The 22167-nt window shown below is 36.3% G+C and overlaps 3 protein-coding genes across 3 annotated transcripts; 1 reads left to right on the top strand and 2 right to left on the bottom strand.

Moving 5' to 3' along the window:
* The first annotated feature begins 4737 nt into the window (after positions 1 to 4737).
* On the top strand, positions 4738 to 12016 carry LOC132632916 (two-component response regulator-like APRR1). Its single transcript, XM_060349068.1, has 6 exons — positions 4738 to 5618; positions 6777 to 6938; positions 7027 to 7160; positions 7499 to 7666; positions 8915 to 9011; positions 10135 to 12016. Exons 1-6 carry the CDS (start codon positions 5486 to 5488, stop codon positions 11094 to 11096), a joined length of 1656 nt encoding a protein of 551 aa, XP_060205051.1. The 5' UTR covers positions 4738 to 5485; the 3' UTR covers positions 11097 to 12016.
* A 1033-nt stretch (positions 12017 to 13049) lies between these two features.
* LOC132632917 (vesicle transport v-SNARE 13-like) lies at positions 13050 to 17497 on the bottom strand. The gene is made up of 6 exons (XM_060349069.1): positions 17323 to 17497; positions 17029 to 17141; positions 15030 to 15088; positions 14755 to 14943; positions 13644 to 13814; positions 13050 to 13394 (listed from the first exon to the last, which is right to left on the bottom strand). The coding sequence occupies exons 2-6, from the start codon at positions 17120 to 17122 to the stop codon at positions 13242 to 13244; spliced, it is 666 nt and encodes a 221-aa protein (XP_060205052.1). The 5' UTR covers positions 17123 to 17141; positions 17323 to 17497; the 3' UTR covers positions 13050 to 13241.
* A 2326-nt stretch (positions 17498 to 19823) lies between these two features.
* LOC132634278 (probable xyloglucan galactosyltransferase GT11) lies at positions 19824 to 21888 on the bottom strand. The gene has a single exon (XM_060350552.1). It carries the CDS (start codon positions 21795 to 21797, stop codon positions 19971 to 19973), a length of 1827 nt encoding a protein of 608 aa, XP_060206535.1. The 5' UTR covers positions 21798 to 21888; the 3' UTR covers positions 19824 to 19970.
* Between the last annotated feature and the right edge of the window lie 279 nt (positions 21889 to 22167).

Below are 22167 nucleotides of genomic sequence, written 5' to 3'. Positions count from 1 at the left end.
CACTACTCGCAACAATTCAAGGCATTTGATCATTTAATTTTTAAACCTAGCAAACTATATTTTCAACCATTAGTTTAACTTAACATCATCTTCTACTACTAGTCTACTACTACTATTCATGTAATACGCCATTCAACATTAATTTAGTAATTATTTCATGTCAAATAAAATAATACTACACTTTTTCCTAATTTGGAATACCTTGCATTTTGTCTGTTGCTTTAAATAACAGTGAGTGCCTAACCTAAAATAAGCTTCTCCTAGTACTATAATTTATTTGAATAGGAAAAAAAAAGTATTTTAAGAGCAATCATGTTTAGAAGACTTGAGTTAATCTGCTTTTAATTTGTCATTTGATCGAATTATGCGATCCAATCCAAGTATGCCACAGAATATGTGATCGACTGATCGTTTTGTGACTTTGTCCCCCAAATGGTCACGTGACCCACACGACATCATGTGGTCCTTGCAAGTATGATTATGACAGTTTTGGTCTCTAGTTGCGCTAGTTGACATGTAGAACTTCAAATTGCTGAATTTAAATTGCTTTTTGGTTAGCACTGGAAATGCTTTTCTCAAGAGGCAAAGGCATATTTATCACAAATAAGTACAATGAAAATGAAGGATAAGAAAAGGACATGGTAATTGATAGGCTCTAGGAAGATACATACTACTGCACTTACTAGGAAGTAGAAACTTATTAGATTAACTAAAAGACAGAAGAGTATGTAGACCCAGATAATGATAGATTCAGAAAAGTCATTGTTTAGTCTGGAAAATTGTGTTTACCAAGTAGAAGTTGAAGTTCAGTTGGAATCCATATAGTCTAGTAGTTTTTTACTATGAATAGCCCCATGTTGATAGAGAGCTTACCGCCCCGCCCTTTATAGTCGCGACTGAGAAAGAGCTGGGAGGTGGAAATAATAATGGAGACCAATGGGATAGGACAACATCGTTTGTGCTGTTTGGGTTGTGGTCTGGACTGATGTATTATGTTTTCTTCCTTGCTCCTAATCAGACCCCGGTATCACTTCATACTTTGCTGCTAATTATTCTCTTTTTGTGGTATCTTTATTTGTTGTATCTAATTTTCGCCCTGAAATATGATGGGATAGATAAGATTTTTTTTAATTTTTAAAAGATTTCACATTTTTTTGTAGAATAAAAAAAATTCTAACAACATTCCCACTTAATAAGTCGGATCAATGAGCCTCAGTGCGATCGAATACCAAATGTTCGACTTATATAAAGAAGAAAAGCAAAATTTTCTTTACTTGCGTGCCCCATGAATAAACAGACTTATTGAAGAATATAGTTTGTTTGGTTCCAGAAGGATGCATCACTGGTCAAGAACACAATTTGAATCCATAATGCTCGAATCTCAGTGAATTGATGACGACTGACGAGTGTTGTCAAGCTGAACCTTTCTTATGCCTTTACTAAATATGTCTAATGAGATTATTCAAAAGGACAAAGATAAAGAAACAAAGATATAAGTAGTCTTTTTTTTTTTTTTAATTTCTCACGTGGTGCTCTTACTTATTTAGACCATGCTGCACAAGACTTATTAAATGAGAAACATTTTTATCAATTTCTTTTCATTTTCAAAGCTCGAATTGAGAACTTATAATTAAGAATAAAAGAATCATATTCGTTTCAATCTCATCATAACGATGTTGGAATTTATATATATGTGGTTCTACGTCTATATTCACATAAGAAAGATAAGATATGTGGCACGTATAAATGGAGAAATCTTTTTGCGCGTATAAAATATTCATGGAAAGAATTAATCTGATGGTTTTAACACACCAAATGAGGAACAAGGATAACAGTACCATGAACTAGTAGTCCCCCCGAATGGGTAGGGAACGACAAAGGACGGGGAAAGGATAAGATCAGAAAAAAGAATAACATGCTTGAAGATTGAAGGCAAGTTGGTTTCACACGTGGAAGAATATAACTGTGTGGAAACTTGGGCCTTGCAATTTATATCCCCCACGAATCCAATCCAATAACCAATAAGAAACCTTATACATATTGCGGGCCTAAAAGCAAGTCCCACCCTTTCACAAGGATCCCTTTACGCTCTCCTTCACAAATTCCTTTTACAGATCTCTATATGACGTGGCACTTCCTCTATCTCTAAAAAAATATCTTCCTCATACCCAACCCCCTTCATAAAATATCCTACCACTTCTCTTTTTCCTTTTCACTTTTGCTTTTCCACATTCCACGTATTGCATTCCACTATCTTACGCCGCGTGCCAGCTACCCCCATTTCATCCAATCATCACCGTTCATCCCCCTCACTCTACGGTTCAGATATTTTTCACTTCCAACGCTGCGCACTTTAGCTATCACCATCTGCCAAAAAGTGCTACTATTAAAATATTTAAATTTTTCGTCGGCCTGAAAAAAGCTCGAACTTTTTGACGACCACTCAGAACCTTACGAGCCAGAGAGTAGACTCTTCATTTTTTTTTTCCTAACTTAAGTCTTACTTTAGGTAGGTAAAACCGATTAGAAATTGTGTACAGATTTAGTAGGGCAAACTTAATGACTATCTTATTATAGGTTCTTAATATTAGTAACTATCATTTTATTTATTACATTTTGTAGCTATTTTTTTTGTTAATTACCATATGTATTGCATGTATTTACGGTATAGTAAATAGACTCAGAAGTTGTTTCTTTAAAAACAGATCCCTTAGAAATAGGTATTTAATTTAGTCTTAAATGGGAAAAATATAATTCATAATAATATCTTTCATAATCTGCTCCATAAATTTAGCTTCCATTTCCATATTCTTCACGATTCTCCTTCTCTTCACCCTTCTTTTTCAAATGCAATGTAAAATTCAAAAATTTAAACCAATCAACTGCAGAGGAAAAACATCAACACAGCAAATATGATCATTCTAATGGTAATTCGAAAAGTTCATGGTTTTTTTTTAATAAAAACACTCAAAATATATTTCAGATTGCCATTGATTTTTGTAGTTTTTTTACTTCTTATTTGTCAAACTGTCCTAAGTACCTTCGTCTTTGAATTCCTCTTCAGTGACGAGCTTCAAATGAATGTGTTATATGTTCGGAAAAAAAACTTAATGTAGAATTTTTGTGTTGTATGTTGGTTGGGTATTTGAGCAGTGATGAATCGTGTGTTGAAAACATGTACATTCAGTTTTCGTATTTATATAGTTTGTTTCAATTTGTGAATACACAAATCTTGGTTTTTTTGCTGTGTTGTTGTTTTCCCTCCCAAATACATAAATACATACGGTCTCTCTGCATGTATTTTTGTATTTGAGACAGTGTATTATATATCTCTTATGTTTGTCACGAGTGTTAATGTATTTGGCATACTGTATAGAATGGATTGCTATATGTATAAATCTGTAGGTATTTATGTATTTGGGAGACTGTTTCATGTGTTATTATCATATGTACTGGTGTATTTGAAAGTATGTGCGTATTTGATAAATACAGTTTCTGCTTGAAATATGTTTCAGATATATATATATATATGAGTATTTATGTATCTGAGATAGTGTTTTCATAAGCTGTTTTATCGAAAATGTTAATGTATTTGAAAATATGTATGTAGTTGATTTTTGTATTAATTTTGTATATTATTTTATAATGTATTTCAGGTTGTAATCAATCTCAACTAATTCATTCATTTTGAGTACAAGAATGTCCACTATATCGTCGTTGCTAAGACACTCAGGTAATTGGAACAATGAAAACTGCTATGTGAATTTCAAAATCGATGCAATGGCTTTCAGAGAATATTCGACATATATAGATTTATTACAAGCAATTGTGACTCAGCTGAATATAGACATGCAACTGAAAAACATAAACATCAAATATATCGTTGAAGGTAACGATACGCCAATGGAAATACATAATGATATGAGTGTTAGGGTGTATGTGAAATTGAAGAAAGAGAACAAACAGATAACGATGTATCCTTTGTGCATAACTACAACTGATAAAAGCGTTGATAATTGTGTATCTGGTGAAAGTTGTATTGAAGGAGGAGTTTTGCAAATTGGTTACATAAAACAAACAAATGCTATGGAAACAGTAGTGAGTGGAGAATTAGCTTCTTCAAGTTGTGACAATGTCGTTGTGTATTCGAAAACGACACAAATCTGGTTATATCAGATAAGAACCAAAAAGAGGTTGTTGTTGATCAAGTTTACAAGGACAAAGATACACTAAAGGCTGTTATGCAATTTCCAACAGGTTCAATTTTCGTGCCGAGAGGTCTAATGTGATAAGGCGTGTTTAAATGTTCTGAACTATTATATTTTAAATTTAATGTAGTTATCTGATATATTGTCAACTAATGTATTTGTTTTCATGTTTGTATTTGAAGCTATACACTAGTATGTGTGTCTGAAGAGTGTGATTGGAAATTTAGGGCATCGAGCGTTAGTAAATAAAAAAAGTAAACTAGTTACTAAATATAAATAAATAAAATGATAGTTATTATCATTGAATATGTCTTATAAGAAACTATAATCAGTAAAAATTTCAATTTATTTCCCCCACGAATCCAATCCAATAACCAATAAGAAACCTTATACATATTGCGGGCCTAAAAGCAAGTCCCACCCTTTCACAAGGATCCCTTTACGCTCTCCTTCACAAATTCCTTTTACAGATCTCTATATGACGTGGCACTTCCTCTATCTCTAAAAAAATATCTTCCTCATACCCAACCCCCTTCATAAAATATCCTACCACTCTCTTTTTCCTTTTCACTTTTTCTTTTCCACATTCCACGTATTACATTCCACTATCTTACGCCGCGTGCCAGCTACCCCTATTTCATCCAATCATCACCGTTCATCCCCCTCACTCTACGGTTCAGATATTTTTCACTTCCAACGCGGCGCACTTTAGCTATCACCATCGACCTAAAAAGTGCTACTATTAAAATATTTAAATTTTTCGTCGGCCTGAGAAAAGCTCGAACTTTTTGACGACCACTCAGAACCTTACGAGCCAGAGAGTAGACTCTTCATTTTTTTTTTCCTAACTTAAGTCTTACTTTAGGTAGGTGAAACCGATTAGAAATTGTGTACAGATTTAGTAGCTGTTGCTAACGTGCGCCGGATCGGTCGGAAAAACGATGTGGATTGTGAATTTATGTTGTTTGCCGGTCGTTGATAACATCCGATGTATATGATTGTACTAATTTATGATGTGTTTGTTTAGGATAGTATAAGAGAAGAAATACTGTTGTTTTAGAGACGTATATGCTTGCGTCGGATAAGATTGACTAGGTGATCCAATTAATGCAACCAGCTGAATTAGAAACCCTAACTTCATTTTTTCTACTTTCTAATTTTTACTTATAGTGAAGAGAGGAAAGTGCTTTTAATGGTGGTTTTGTAGTGATAATATTGGGGGAGTGTGGTGTTTAGAGCTGGAATTTGTGAAGGTTGTTGATTTTTAAGTGTTGATTATGGAGAAGAATGAGATTGTTAAGAGTGGTGATGGGTTCATTGATAGGAGTAAAGTGAGGATTTTACTGTGTGATAATGATGCTAAGAGCTCGCAGGAAGTTTTTACGCTCTTGTGCAAGTGTTCTTATCAAGGTAATATTCAGGTCTTTTGTTTAGTACAGTTCTTGGAGCTACTAGTTTATGTTTTTTTGTTATATTTCATTATTGATAGTCTTATATATGTTTTTTTTTTTTGTATATGTTTTGTGCAAATGTTCTTATCAAGGTAATATTCAGCTCTTGTGTTTAGTGCAGTTTTTGGAGCCACTAGTTTATGGTTTTTGTTTTATTTCATTATTGATAGTCTTATGTATGTTTTTTTTATGTGTTGCGTGCAATATGATTCGAGATGATTTATGTTTTTTTTTTTTTTCCCATAGAATTAATGTGAACTAAGTTTGATCTTACAAGTACACTTGTTCTAAGTGGAATATTTTTGTTAATTTTAACTTAACTAGGCAATAGAATTAATGTGAACTAAGGTCCGGCAAGTATTCTTGTTATGAGTGGGCATGTTTTTGTTAATTTTAACTTAATTCCTGTTTTTATAGATGATAGATCACTTGCTTTATATAACACGAGCTCTGATGTTCATAACTTAAGCATGTTACTTATCCTTGATTGTTTTGTTTTGAAGATTAGCGTTCATCATGTTTATCTCGAGGCTCACACTTTATATTAATTGCTGATGTCTTATAATAACAGCGATAGAGGCTTACTTCCCCTCAACTAATTATTGAAGATCTGGCTTGTGGTTTTGTGTTTGGGGGGGGGGGGGGGGTGGCAGGTTTTGCAACCTTGCGAAAAGATTCCGTCAACTATCCCCAGTTCTCCCCCACCCCCCCCAAAAGCTGAAAAATGAAACAAAATGAGAAGAAAAAGGAAAAGGAGACATGTACTTTTTTTTTGGTAATGTTTTGGTACCTCCTTGGTACTACTTTAATGAAACCTTTACCTTATCAAAAAAGAAGTAAAAGGAAAAGGAGAGTAGAACCAGACCTTTTAAAAGGAAACAATTCGCATATAGTAGCTTAGTTGGTATAATATAGTTGAAAGAATGAAAACAAAACTAAAGGACACAGGACACCTGGGGGCTAGTGGTGACTGGGGTTAGAAGCTTGTGTAAGTAAGTTACCCTTGTTTTGATCCTAGGTCAGTCTGCAGTTGGCTACTTGGCGTATAATACACATGGTACTTTGTAAAGCAGCATTGAATGTTCTTGTGTTGATGGTGGTAATTGTTGTCTTGCAGTAACTTCAGTAAGGTCACCCAGACAGGTGATTGATGCACTGAATGCTGAAGGACCTGATATAGATATCATCCTTTCTGAAGTTGACCTTCCTATGGCCAAAGGATTCAAGGTGTTGAAATACATTATGAGGGATAAAGAACTGCGGCGCATTCCTGTGATCAGTAAGCAAACTGACTTTTTATAAATTGTAACTTGATTTCGACTGTACTGAAAGAGCAGTAAAATATTTCTTTGTTATTCCTTTCCTAGTGATGTCGTCACAAGATGAAGTCTCTATTGTCGTCAAGTGCCTCAAATTCGGAGCAGCTGACTACCTTGTAAAGCCTCTCCGCACTAATGAGCTGTTGAACTTGTGGACTCACATGTGGAGAAGAAGGCAAATGGCATGTACTTTATTTGATCACTTAACAATTCTTCCTAGAAATTGCATTTCTTTTGCCTGAAAGATTTATTTTTAGAAAGATTTCAGTGGATTTTGTGTAAAGGTAATTTAGAAGGGTCTCCTTCACCAATAAAAAAAAAATGGTAATTAGAAGGGTCTAGGTGCATGATCCTAATAAAGAAGGAAATAATGTCTAACCCTTTTTTCTTTTTGACATCATTTTCCTTAGGTGCATCATGCATGCACGGAACTTCTCTACCCCTTTAATATTTGGATTCTTATATGCTCTATGACAACATCCATGTAACATTCCTTCCTTTTCTTTTGTTTCATGTACAGCTTGGACTAGCAGAGAAGAACATCTTAAGTTATGACTTTGATTTGGTTGTATCAGATCCCAGTGATCCTAATACAACTAGCACAACTCTTTTCTCTGATGATACTGATGATAAGTCCCGGAAGAGTGTTAATCTGGAAGCATGTCCCTCGATTCAGCTAGAAGACGAGGTAATTTTGCATGGAAGCCCAAATTCTTGTAGTATTACTGTTAAAATTCATCATTGCGCCTTTATATTTTCTCCGTATTCAAGGTGATTGTTATGTGTGTATCCATTACCTGTTCCTTTGTAAGTCTGTAATTTGTAGATAAACCTTGAATGAAAGCGTGGAGGCTTCAGAATTGAAAGTTGACATAACCAAGGGGTATCAGGGATTTTTTAACATACTTATGGTTCTTTGGCAAGAGGTTTTAATTTGAATATGGCATGTTCTAGTGTGGTCACGGACCAAACTCAATCTTTTGGTATAATTTCATGGTAGCTTTCAGTTCTAATATACCAATACCTGGGTGATGAATGTAAATTCTGGCGGGAAGCACCAGTAGCTCCTTTGTTTTGGAAATTAGGTGCAAATTATGTTTGTTAGCTGCAGCTAACAAATTCATTCAACAGCCACTTAACCATTTTCTGGGGTCCATCTGTTAATGTGCTGTTTCCTAGATTTTAGATAGAGTCAAAACCGCTGTTCTTCCTTTCTTAATGATTAAATTAAATGAGCTGATTTAAACTATAATTTATATATTGTCACTAACAGATATGGGCATGCCCCTTTACTAGAATTTTCTTTTCCTATTTTCCAGCTGTAACTGCTGAATTGTTGAGCTTATCGAACATATAAAAAATAAAGCGATGTTACATTTTCCTTATCAAAAAAAATCTAACATATAAAAAATAAATTTGTTGAGCTTAGCGGATGAAGAATTCTATACCATTGTAAAGGGTAGTAATATTGCTAAAGCAATTTCACTTTATTAACAAAAGAAAGTGGCTAAAGCAAATCTTAAACATCTAACAACACTTTATAAAAAACATAATGCACATTTGTTTTGCATCAATTCCAAGTGACAAACAACAGGCTGAGAGAAAGAATTAGTAGTATAGAACGATAAAGGGGCTTTTTGCATCATTACACCCAACCTTCAGATTTGTTTAAAGACTTAATCGTAACTCTTATCAGACAATTATTTATCAAAAAATATTATCTGATACAAAGTTTAAACAAAGATATTCATATTGCAACTTTTTTGGAGTGTGGCTTTCTGATCGGTTCTATTTGTGATATTATAACCTTTGTTCATTCCCTCTATGAACCAGTTACTCTTTTCGAACATACAACAATAGTTTCCTTCCTGATTAGAGAGGTATACTAACATATGATGGTTTTGCGTTTCCTGTCTTTCGGCTACTATGTTTTCAGATCAATGCAGTCACCACTGCTGCTGCTGTAGAGACTGTGGTTGTGGTTCCATTTCAGTGTCGGTATAATGTGCCAGGAACTTATGATCGACAGACAGGTCAGTGGTCACGTGGTTTTAAGTCACTCGTTCGTCTTGATTGTTGATAAAATGATATTTACTTACCATTATTTTCAACCTATGGAGAATAACGAGTAACTGATCTTATTGAAAGTGAATACTACCTTTCAGTGGTTTAATTTTTTCTCTATTGTCATGTCTGTTGAATGCTATTTGATAAAGGAAGCAACATTGGGTTGACAGAGTAGGTTGCGTATTACATATTTCAAAACCCATATCCAGCACTCAGCCCTCAACCCCATCCAAAAAAAAAAAAAAAAATCTTCCCCCAACCCAAAGGCGGAAGAGAGAGAGAGGAGTGTAGCTTGCTAATCGGATTGCATTTTCACTTCCTCCATGCTTGAGAGGTACTTAAAAGTCTAGGCATTCGAGTATATTTCTGTTGCTGTAGCCTGAAATCATTCTGTTTTTCAATTTTCCTCCATGCTTGAAAGTTATCTTCTAGGTATTTGCTTATATTTCTGTTACTTAAGCCTGAAATTATTGGTCAGTGACATGTTGCTCGAACTCTTCAAAAATATTGACGGATGCGTGTTGGATCCTCCAAAAGTTGGTGCATTTTCGGATGATATGACACGGGTGCGGCAACATCTTTTGGAGAGTTTGAGTAACATATTGAGTCTTTTGGCACTCAATTTCTGGAGCATAAACTATTTGCTGGAAATGTGAGGCATGTCTAAGGGGGTTTCAGTGTAAACAAGTAACAGAAGCAGGTCTTACCTCTGTGAGTAGATTTGGCATATGCTGAGGAGAAGTTTGAGTACGTCCTGTATTCTTTTGCCTAAAGTCAGAGAGAGAGATTGATGTATTTTATCGCTGGAATGGTTTAGGGCAATCATTGAGTACTTGTTAACTGATGTACATAAATATCTTTAAATTTTATGCTCAAATAGCACTTATAAATGAGTTACTTAATAAGCAGTTTCATTGGTAATCTCTGTGTTGTAGTTGTATAGTTATGTAACAGATCCAGAAATTGATTACGATATCTAATATGCTTTGCTTTAGATGCTTCTGAGAATTATAACAATCTGAGATTAACCTCTCCTTTATCTTCAGATTGGTTTAACTTTTAATTTAATGTAATGCTCTTATTGAACAGGACAAATTTCTTCTTTTCCTAAGAAGAGTGAACTGAAGATAGGTGAGTCCTCAGCTTTCTTTACCTACGTCAAATCAGGCATGCCTAAAAGCAATGACCAAGGAACAAACTCTACCCATGAAAATGTGGCTCACCAACCAAGGATGGAAGAGAAGACTAATGCAGCCATAGAACATTTAGAGATTGAAAATCAAATGCAAGTTAATGGCGATGCAGTTGAAAATCATTCACAAGGTGATGACTATCCAAGTAGTAACAGTTTCCCAGACTCGTATTCCATGGAAAGGTCCTGTACTCCCCCTTTATCACTAGACTTAACGCAACAAAGGAACTCAAAGATGGAGGAGTTCTCGCAGGTGTACATGCATCCGCGCAATGAAGCTCAGCGTGATGCTGTGAATTTTCATGCTCAAACTGCTTATTCCTATTTTATGTCTGGAGCAATGAATCAAGTCATGATGCCGCCACCACCACAAATGTATCCGAAGAACATGCAAGATCTCCACAACCATGCCAATTCAGCTGTGTTACCTCAATACAATCATATGCCACCATGTCCCCCTCATATGCATGGGATGGCATCATTTCCTTACTACCCTATGGGCCTATGCTTACAACCTGGTCAAATGCCAGCACCGCATCAGTGGCCTACGATTGGAAATTCGCCTTCGGCTGAAGGTAAGGGGAGCAAAGTTGATCGTAGAAAGGCAGCACTGATGAAGTTTAGACAGAAGAGAAAGGAAAGATGTTTTGACAAGAAAATCAGGTATGTTAACCGAAAAAAACTGGCAGAACGGAGACCTCGTGTGAGAGGACAGTTTGTGAGGAAGGTCAATGGTGTGAATGTCGATCTTAATGGGCATCCTGCTTCAGCAGATTATGATGATGATGAAGAGGAAGAGGATGAGGAACAAACAGGAAATTTTGATTCACCTGAGGATGATCCATCGATGTGTCTATGATGATTGCAATCTTTTGGTAGTTTTCCCTGTCATTGAATGGCTTGTGTTCTCAGAATTACCTGTTCCAGGGAGCTATTATACCTTGAGGATGAATGCAGAAAGACGCTTCAGTTTTGGTCAACATGCCCAAAAGTGGAGCAGGCCTGCTTTTTGACTTGCCATCAGAGACTTGGTCTACATGATCAGTTGTGCAATGAGATATTAAGAAATCCTCCTGCTCCTACTGCTTTTCAGCATCATGTAACTATGTGTTAACAAGTTAAAAATATATAATGCTAAAATCAAGATTCTAGAGAAGCAGTCTGGACAGGAGAACTTAATTGTGTTAATAGCGTCTCTGACTTTTCCCGTCTAATGTCACTGCAATTTAGGATTGTTGAATCTATCTTGGAGTGAAAAAGCCAGAGCCTGTGATTTCACAGTCAAGCAAGGTAATGAGATCGCAGTGACATTCTTTCTGGGAATTGTTTTGAATTTTACAATATAAAAAAAATGGAGGCTGTATGTTACAGATAGATTGCATCGTCAACTTTGAAATTCTGCCAAAGCTTAGTGTAATCGTTGTTTGCTGCTTCTATCCCATAACAGTGCGTGTCAGTAAGCATTAGGTGATAATGCGAGTTTTGGGAGCTCCGTGTGGGGTCTAATCGGTCATCAGCAGGTTATTACCAGGAGCTGCTTTGCGTTGGCAAATTATGTCATCGTTTCATCACAAGGTGTGGTATTTGCAGACCGTTACTGACCGATGTTCAACCAAGAGTAGATGAGTCAGAGGCAAAAAATGGATCTCGTATGCTGAATGTTGCCTCTGGTCTATACAGCATTACCTATCGGAACATCTAGCCAACACAAAGCATTAACTCTGAACCACATGTCGGAAAATTCTTGCTTTAAGTACAAACAATTAAGATTTTCCAATACTCATGTTATTTTGCAAAAAATAAGACTCATATACATGTATGTATTATGTACGTATACATATAGTATATAAACAGCCTTAAGAGGTTTCTGAATATACTAACAAAAATGACCATGTTTTACTTGATTTTTTTTTTTAAAAATAAAAAATCAATCTCCTCCATCTCTATCACTAGAGAATGGAAGCGCATATATATATATATTGCAAAATGTATATATCATAGGAGTTGCTGTATCTGCCTGGACCTCTTAGAATGGAACATTCTCCATTCTATGAGACGAGTAGGATTTCTAGTAAGCTCTCACTTTAAGAGGTGCTTGCCTCCTTTACTTGATTTAGTCCGTTCTTTCTGAGCAATATCAGACCAATCTCCGCCAGGTACGCCAAATCTTATTTTTATAGGTTTTCAAGGGAGAGAAAGGATGAAGTACACACAAGGGCAATCAACTTTTACTTCTAGACTTGGATCTGAAATGCTCGTCTTTTTAATGAATAATATAGCAAAGGAGGGACTGAACTCTTGACAATAATTCGTCTCATTTCAATTCTTACAGATGAAAAGGTTTTCTAGACAACTTTGGTTGTTATCTAATCCAATCCTTTGGAAAGATAACCAATAGTATGTCAAAAGAAGTTTATGGAAAAAAAAGAATGGGGGTACCTGAGTGGGCTAAAGCAAAGGGTGAAGGAGATGAAAGTAAGGGAAAGACTAAGAGCCTGTTTAGATGGACTTATTTTAAGTATAAGCTGCAAACAGCTTTTAAGCCAAAAAAAAAAAAAAAATTAGGGTAACCCAACTTATTTCTTTTTACTTATAAGCTGCTTTAGACAAGCTAAGTCAAACGGACCCAATTATATTTTTAAGCTTATTTTAAGCACAAAATGACTTTAAGCTGGCCAGTCAAACACTCAAAAAAGCTGAAAATAGCTTATAAGCAACTTATAAGCCAATCCAAACGGGCTCTAAATTGGTGCACAACACTAAATACATTTTACTCATTCCAGACAAGGATCACCAAATTCAAACATAGTAATAGACAAACACGGCAATTTATAATTACGAAAAATGCCAGGATAAGATGTAAACGAAGGTTTCCAAACCACACCACACAGACCTCAAACTGACATAACAACAATCATGTGAATTCAGAAACAGTGTGTCCAAAGATACATGCTTTTCTGTAACAAATGAGAAGCGGCAGAAATTCTGAAAGCCATCCATTGAGCTAATGGACGAGCTTGAAGTAAAGAATTAATAGGATAGCCAGGACCAAGACAGCAATGACAGAGCCGATGATCCATTTATTCCTGCTCATCCTTCTTGACATTGTAGTCAGTATCTTCTTGCTCCTGCTAATATTATCATCCACTCCATGAAGCTGTGAACGAAGAAACTTACTAATCATTGCATTTTCATATTTACACAAGGTTAAGCTTAAGCTTATTTCACAGATACCTTTTTCTCTAAAAGCAATTTTAATTAGATCTATCAAACCACATGATCTAAGATATTCACAATTATGGCACATCAGAATTGGAGGTTTTCCCTCTTTTGTCCTCCTCTTAGTTTCTTATTCTGTTCAGACCGATGGGATATGCTAGAAAAAAAAAATGAAAAGATGGCATACATTGTCATGTGCATGCAGGAGAGACTGACGTTGTTGATGCAAATCTTGAAGAATTGAGACCCCCAGATCCTCGGTTTCTAGCATTGTCTTTCGACTTTGTCTGATCCTGTCACTCGAACGATCCAATCTCTCTGTTGACATCATCAACCTTTGCCTTTGATCAGCCGACACCTGTATGGCGTTGGATCAAAATTTTGATCAAGCAAGAGTGTAATTCCAGTGAAGCGTCAATCAAAAAGTGAAAAAGTTTTCACTCATATACATCAACTTGTCAAGTATAAGCTATCTTGACAGCACATTGATAAAGGAAATGTTTGCTCGAAAAGCAGACTCAAGCAACGAGATTGCCATAGGAAACTTCTATAACTTTATGTTTTATGTGATAGTGTTTCTCCCTTCCAATTTATATGAATATTCTTTCCTGCATGCGACATTGCAAAAGTATTTGACACCATTCCACTAGTAATCATATTCTATACCACTTTCACATTTCAAGATTATAAATTCATTTAACTGTTTAGATTTTAAATCGATGTGAAGTTTGCTCTATCAGATTTAATTTTCAACTACTATAATTTTTTTTCCAATATCACCAATCAATATAATACAAATCAAATTAACATCTTAAACCCTGTGTCCAATAGAATACCTCTATTATAAAATGGAATGGACGGAGTAGTACAAGCTCCAACCTGCATAGAAGCTTACACTATTTGCTATTCTCCCTCTTGACAGAAACAACAACACACTGATTAAACTTCCCTTGTAAAGTAAACCATTCAAGTGACACATAAAAAGGGGTAAAAAAGAACCTAAAATTGATATAGACTCCAAAGAGAGAGTTGGAAATATAGACCATAAAGTAATACAATGTGAGATAAGCACTATTGGTTCAGATGTCTAGAAAACTATAATACTCAGTCTGTGCATTGCATTATTAGCATGCCATTAGAATTGAAGTAGCAATTGGAAATTAGCAGCCTACGTTTAACAAGAAAGGAATAAGTGAAGAATGAGAATCTACTTATGCAATGCTATAAAGGATTAAGATCAGCTTATTGTTCCTTTACGAACTGACTACCATGAAAGCACGATAGGGGAAGCGGATTACCATATTAGCATCTGCCATTCCCGATTCCAACAACTCGTCCCTTGCAGCTTGGTTTGCATTTGCTGATGTGATTCTTTTCACTTCAGTTTTTAAGTTGTTCAGATCACTCTTATATTCTCTTAACTTGGCAAGAAGTGTGGCTTTAACATTTGGAGGTAAACTCCTAGCTTCTAGGTCCATTTTGCGAATCTGCAAACGAGGACAAAAGAGTGTTCTAAACCAAAATACTTCAGAAACAAGCAAAAACAGGTTGCAGCCAAAGCTTTATGAATTACCAATGCTTCAGCATCATCAAGGCCAACTTTTACTTCAGACACTTTCTGTTTCTTTTGTTCTGCAAGTTGGACCAAAAGACGCAGAAGCAATTAAAATAGCAACAACTGAGCTAATGGTCAAAGGGCACAATCATACAGAAAAGCTGTAACAGAGGTCCCCGAAACAGGCAAAAATAGGGTAATCTCAAGTCAATGAGCCCCATGATTGAGAAGTAACAGAAGCGACTAAAATGCAACAACTGACCTAATGGCAAAAGATGCACAAGAACTCAAAAGAAATCAGTAACAGAGATTTGAAACAGGTTGAAATGGAACTTAACAGCAGTTTTTGAGGTAGGATTCAGGAAGTTGACGTCAAGAGAATGTTAGTATTAATACTTTTCTTGTTTTTGTCAATGTCCCTTTGAGTGCGCCGACATGTTGGACTATATGGGCCTCATTTTGGCCCCCTTCTCTTATCCCCTCTCTCCCTCTTTCTTTGCCCCTGCCATGAGACTTGCCACTTCCTTTTTTGGATGCATATATAGTAACTTGAACAGTTTGATTAGGAGGTATAACATCCATTTCTAATTAACTTCATAAGTAAATGTTCGATAGGATCAAGGGGATGTTATCTCCTGCATAGTCCACCGGAGTTATAGGGACTTGTATTTCTGTAACTTCTTGTTACGAGTTACTTCCATAAACAATAGTATTGAAATAGTAGCATGTATGATCCCAGACAAAGATTATACAATATTTCAGTAGTGATATTATCTGGAACACGTAGAATAATGCCAAAATCACTTTCAGATACTACAATGACCTAATGTGTATCTAAAAGCAAACTAGTTTAGCTTGATCTCACACATGTAAGGTTTTGGCTGTCTTGTTCTACACCTGCTAACATAGTTGATGCCTTTTTCACAAAATCCAATTGCAACACTAACAGAGAGGATGAATGTAGCGGAGATGAGGATGTTTAGATGGATGTGTGGCACACTAGGAGAGATAAGATCGGGAACAAAGATATACAGGGAAAGGTGGGTGTGGCCTCAGTGGTGGACAAGAAAGGGAAAGTGAGGCCGAGATGGTTTGGGCATGTAAAGAAGAGGAGCATAGATGTCCTAGTGAGGAGGTGTGGAAGGTTGGCAGTGATAGGTCTAAGGAAAGTGGAGGTAGGCCGAGGAGGAATAGGGAGAGGTGATTAGACACGACATGCCACATCTTTAGGTCACCGAGGACATGACCCTAGATAGGAAAGCATGGAGGTCGAGGATTAGGGTAGTGGGTTAGTAGGTAGTCGAGCGATTTCTCCCTTTCCTATGGGAGAGCTTGGCTCTAGCTTAGAGCACCTTGTCTGTTCCCTCTTCTACTTATCAGTATCATTAGTATTCTAATATTATCTCATTCTTCAATTGAATTACTACTCTTGTTTCTTTTACTTGGGTTATCTTTACTATTTTTGTTGTTAGTACTTTTCTTTTCTACGGTATTTCCACTATAGCTTTTACTTTTGTATTTGTCAAACTTTATTTTCGCAAACGCTTTTCTTGAGTCGAGGGATTATCAGAAACAACCTATCTACCTCACACAAGATAGGGGTAAGATCAACATACAACTCACCCTCCCCAGAGCCCACTTGTGGGATCACACTGGGTACGTTGTTGTTGTTGTTAATACTACCAGAGAGAGACTACATATTTTGGAAAATTAAAGGAAGTTCCACAATTAAAGACCATTTTCATGATCTTCCCAATTGCTCAGTTGTTTGAAAATCTCATCCATTTGCCAAAGTTAAAATATACAGAATTGGACAGCAGGAAAACAGTAAGCTACGAAACAATCTAACCAACTTTAGTTAAAGCAGTAACCACCACCAATTTCCATTTTATTTCCATGTGTGGCAATTATTCTTTTTGATTTCAATGATCAAACAATTCGGCAAAAACTCCTCAGAAGAAAACAAGAATGCATATTTTTCAATTAAAAGGAGGAAAAAATGGCTGTTTATTCTCACCTCCATCAAGGAGAGCAGCAGAAGTGCATTTCTTGGTCAAATTAGCTGAAAGTTGGCAGTACTGTCTTTCATATCCTTCGAATGCCTGACTCATGCTGCCTCTTCAGAAATACCTTCAGATCAAAGTAACTTCAACCAAATTAAACTACTCTCTAAATTACATGAATAATACTGCACCAAATTTTAATCTACAGGAACATAATTCTCTTCGATAACCGAAAAAATTAAAGCCGAAATACAAGAAGATTATGTTGTTAGAATCAGGATTAATTAAGAGAACAGATCGATACGAACCTTGAATTGATCGGATAAACGAGAAAAATACGACGGCCGGCGATCGGATAATATAGCTGGCAAGTGCGTTGGAACAATAAAATGATTATTGGAGACCCCAATTTTGGTTTGGTTGTCACCCACAGACGTGAACGCAAAAGATGAAGCACTATGTGTCCATGTTTGACGAAAATGACAAAAATGGTTTATTATCTTTTGCTCTAGGTTCAAAATAGTCTCTTATGTATCACTTTAACAGTTTTGGTCCTTTCATTTTGTTAAACTTAGCACGTTTGATCTCCGTCACATATTTACCTACCTCTTATTGTTAAATTTAATAGGAACTATGTATATAATGGGTACTACTAGTTATGTTGTTCGTGGTGGTGCACTCATCTTTAGTTGATCGTACAGGTTCAACTGAAAAGTGAAGTCAAGCATTCTTTATATGAAATATAAATTTATAGTCAAAATTCTCTAAAATTTAAAAAGAAAAATCGAATTTTGATTTCATAATTCTAAAGAGTTTAGTGCTAAGAATCATAAAAATTGAACTTATCAAGGTTAAATTATGAATTTTGCCGATAATCATACGTGATGGTCAGCGCAGTTTATCGACTTATCATTACCGAGTGACTATTATACAAAGGCTCTTGTGGGAGATGAACTGGTTGCACCTACACGTCTCCCAGGGTATATGAATGGTGATTATCATAGATGTAACTATCATCATAGCAGCGCAGTTTACAAGTGATCAGCATATAATGATCTTGTAATATGGCGGACAATTCGCAGGAAATGCCCCTATTAGGGGTGGTCTTTAGTTTTTGGCCCTCAAATTGTTGATCTTGAATTTTTGTCCTTCGCCTACAATATCCTAAGGTTCCCGTTTTCGAATCCCGGCTCAGGCATAAAAAAAAATCGCAAGGCAAGGCTTTTGGAAAAGTCTGCCTTATGCGACATAGGTTGCCTTAAGACATAACTAAAGTTCTGCCGGATCCGACAGAGATTGCCTTATAAGGCGGACTTTTAGTTATGCCAAGGCAACCTCTGCCGGAGACGGCATAGGTTGTCTTAAGGCATAGCTAAAGTTATGCCGGATCCGGCATAGGTTGCCTTATAAGAAAAACTTTTAGTTATGCCTTAAGGCAACCTATGCCATATCTGGCATAACTTTAGCTATGCCTTAAGGCAACTTATGCCGCATAAGACAGACTTTTTCCAAAGCCTTGCCTTGCATTTTTTTTTTTTAATTGAACGGGGGTTCTGACCCAGAACCTCAGAATATTTTCCACCACTTTTTTAAGTGAAGGATAAAAATTAAAAACCTGTTAGCATTTTGAGGGACAAAAATTAATGACCACCCCAAAAGAAGGACAATCTGCGCAAAAAACATGTATATGGCTCTGGTTTGTGCGGTAGCTCGACAGGCCACGCTTGTTGGGCCCACGTAGTTGTTTTCCTTGTTTGTAACATTTGTTTTGTTACCCCTGTTAGTGGGCTCCTTGAGCCCTTTTTTACTGTTAAGACATACCAGGACAAGGGCGGATCTAGTAAATGATGCGTGATGTCGTCAAACGTGTTCGGTTTTGAATTTTTGTCTTGGCTTAATAAAATCTTTAAAACCTGAACTTAATTTGAAAAAATTAGTTGGGAAGAACTTATATTGCCCATCAGACATAAGTTCTTACTTTTGCCTATAAGATAGAACTTGTGGTTAATTGAGCAGGTTCATTGTCTTGAAATATCCTTAACTTCTGCCTTATAGGCAAAAGCTAGAAATTATGCTATGGGCAACAAAAGGCTTTCGTTGCCCATCAGGCATAAGTTCTAATTTTTGTCTTTAAGGCATGAGTTGTGATCAATTGAGCAGGTTCATTAAACTAATTTATGTCCACAACTTATGCCCGATGGGCAACAAAAGCTTTGCCTAGCAAATTTTATAAAGCAGAGGCTATTTTAAAAGAAAAATGGTTAAACGAGGCCAAAAGATCAAGACCACCCCTTGTGAAAACCATTTGTGAACTTAACCCGGGCGGATCTATTAGTGATACTCTTGGTTTATAACTTGTAACTAAAGCATTATCATCTCCTACGTTGAAGTATGAAAGTAGAATAGGAGAACACTCATTTTAGGGTGGACTTACTACTTAGACGTTCAGCCTGTTATCTAACGTTTAACCGTTGGCACAATAACTGATATCAAAGGTGCATCCTTATCGGTCCTCTCGTACTAAGGAAAGGTCTTGTTAATGTTCTAGCGCTCAGACCTGATATGGACCAAATTGTGTGACGACATTCTAAACCCAACTCATGTACCGATTTAATAGACAAACAACCCAACTCTCGAAACATACTACAACCCCAAGTGGCGAAGAGCCGACATCGAAGTGTCAAACCGACATGAGCTCTTGGGAAGATCAACCTGCTATCCCTAGAGTATCTTAAAGAACTCAATTTTGACAAATTAGAGACATGACTTGAATATTTGAGAATCACAGTTTGTAAGGAAATGAGAACTTCCATGTCAAAGGAACCGTGTATAAAATCTTTATAAACAAAAACTCTATAGGGCATACAACAGATATGAGATAAAATACATACTTTACACAAAACTAGCAAGATAGAGACTACACCTAACTTGCAAGCCTTTTGACAAAGGATTTAATTTAGTACTTCTCCTTGCTGGTTCTCAAAAAGAAATGATCCCACTCATGCTTTTCTAAAGTTCCAAAAGTATAATACTTCCAGCTATATTCTTCATTAAACACCATACTATCATTCTTGCCTTGTCTCATCTCTTTTCTCATTACATCCACCCTTTCAAGAACCCCTTTGACTGCCAAATCAAATGCATCTTCAACTGTCTCTAATCTTGATCTTGGGTCTGCATAAACCACATTTGGTATAAGCTTTATCACTTCCTCTCTCATTGCTGCTACTTGTGATCTTGGTATTTTAGATAGTACATTTTCAATGCTCACTTTCTTTTTCCTCACATCATCCTCTGGAATAAGCACAGAGTATTTTGTATAGTCCTTCGGTAAGTGCCATATATATTGAACATACATGGACCCTGGAGTGAAAAACACCGGTATACAACCAGCCAAAATTGAATCGAAAGTAGACCTCCTCGTGAAGGAATCCCCCGAGGGTTGTAAGCAAAAAATTGAATTTTGGAATAGCTTCATCACATGTACCGGCTTGTTGCATTTGTTGTGCAAGTCTGTACACTCCAAGAGTTTACATTTTCGCCTAGTCGCCAAGCACTGTTCCATTATCTCGCTTCGTATTGATTCTTCCAGCTGGGGACGTGGGGCCCCAGCGAACGAGAATAGCACCCTCCTCCTTAACCTTCTCATCCTGTTCTGCCACTGGAGCACATCACTATCACTCGAAGGATGGAAATAAGTCGGGTATGGAATCGCGAAATCATTCCTATTCCAAGGACTCGATTCAATTGTCAAAATAGTCATATTTTGTGTCTCGGGCAACAACATTAATTTGTTCCCCCAAGCCGCGTCCTCCTCAATACCTCTCCTAAAATCCCACGTAATTCGCCCTGCAATCATGAAATGATCTCTGCCCCACATTGTTCGCCATTCGGGTTTTTTCTTAAGAAATTTCGCAACCTCAATTGCACCTGCGTCCCTCATTGATGTATTAAAATCATCCCATAAATACCTTGCAACATCGAACCCTGAATAGTATGGCACGAAAACTGCTGATGCTATCGAAGTATCATTCGTTAAACAATCGTACTGTTTCATTCTGTTATGAAATAGGACTTCTAACGAGAATTGATTCGTCGTAAACCAACCTTTATTTGAAAAAGCCCTTTGAGGGTTTCCAAGATCAGGGCCAAGTCCCATGTTCACCAAATATTGGCACATATCTTCCCACTTGTTTAACAATTTGCATTGCTTCAACATGTCTTCATTGAACTTACTAGGTATTTCTGCTACATAAATATATCGTCCTTCACACGATTTTCGTCCCTTGTTATCGTCTTTTGTTTCGTTTTTCTCAACCTTCTTTTCTTCGATTTTCTCAACCTTTTTTTCTTCTTGGGGTTCATTTTTCCTTAACAAAGGTTCCAATTCTTTCTCAAGTTCCGCCAAATCAGGTACTACCACGTTGTCGTTTTCAATAGAGGATGAGTCGTCCTCCTTGGATTGCGTATCGTTGTTTGTAGCATCATCATTATTAATACTTGAAGAATTGGAATTGAAGCTAACGTTAACGTTTTCATGATGAGGGGGAGGTGGAGGAGGAATAGAAGTTGGATGAAAGGATTCGATTGAATTCGCTTCGTATCTTGATGTTGTTACAACTCCATGTAGAGAAGACCAATCAATTCCATAAAGCAATAAGTACCAAGAAACAAACAAAAAGAAGAAAACGAACCAACATTTTTTGCGAGACCTCGTAACGAGGGAGTTGTCCATCTTCTTTACAAATGTTCTTGATCTAATTATCTGTTTTGTATGGAGCATAAAAGGTTCTTTTTGGCTTTCATCATGACCAAAAAAAGAATAATTTGATGATTTGGAAGATAGCTAAGGGAGGTAAGATGCTATAAAAATGCATGTTCTGTTTGGACTATTCATATGATTAATTTAATCACTCTTTCTGACTCAATTGATTTGATTAATCTGAATTTATATTTGGTTAGGCCGCGTGTGAAGAAGATCAATTTTGTAGCTAACGCTCTCACATTTTTTTTAGTAGAGGTAATAATTAATATAAAATCTGGTATTCAATAATTGTTAAGTAATTAGAATCAAAAAATTGCGCGGATTGCCCTTCATATGGACTGGTCTTTAATTTTTGTCCCTATTTCTCATTTAATGAAAATTTGTGACC

This window comes from Lycium barbarum, chromosome 3, assembly GCF_019175385.1.
Source record: "Lycium barbarum isolate Lr01 chromosome 3, ASM1917538v2, whole genome shotgun sequence".
NCBI lineage: Eukaryota > Viridiplantae > Streptophyta > Magnoliopsida > Solanales > Solanaceae > Lycium > Lycium barbarum.
This window is presented reverse-complemented; position numbering and strand designations above follow the sequence as displayed.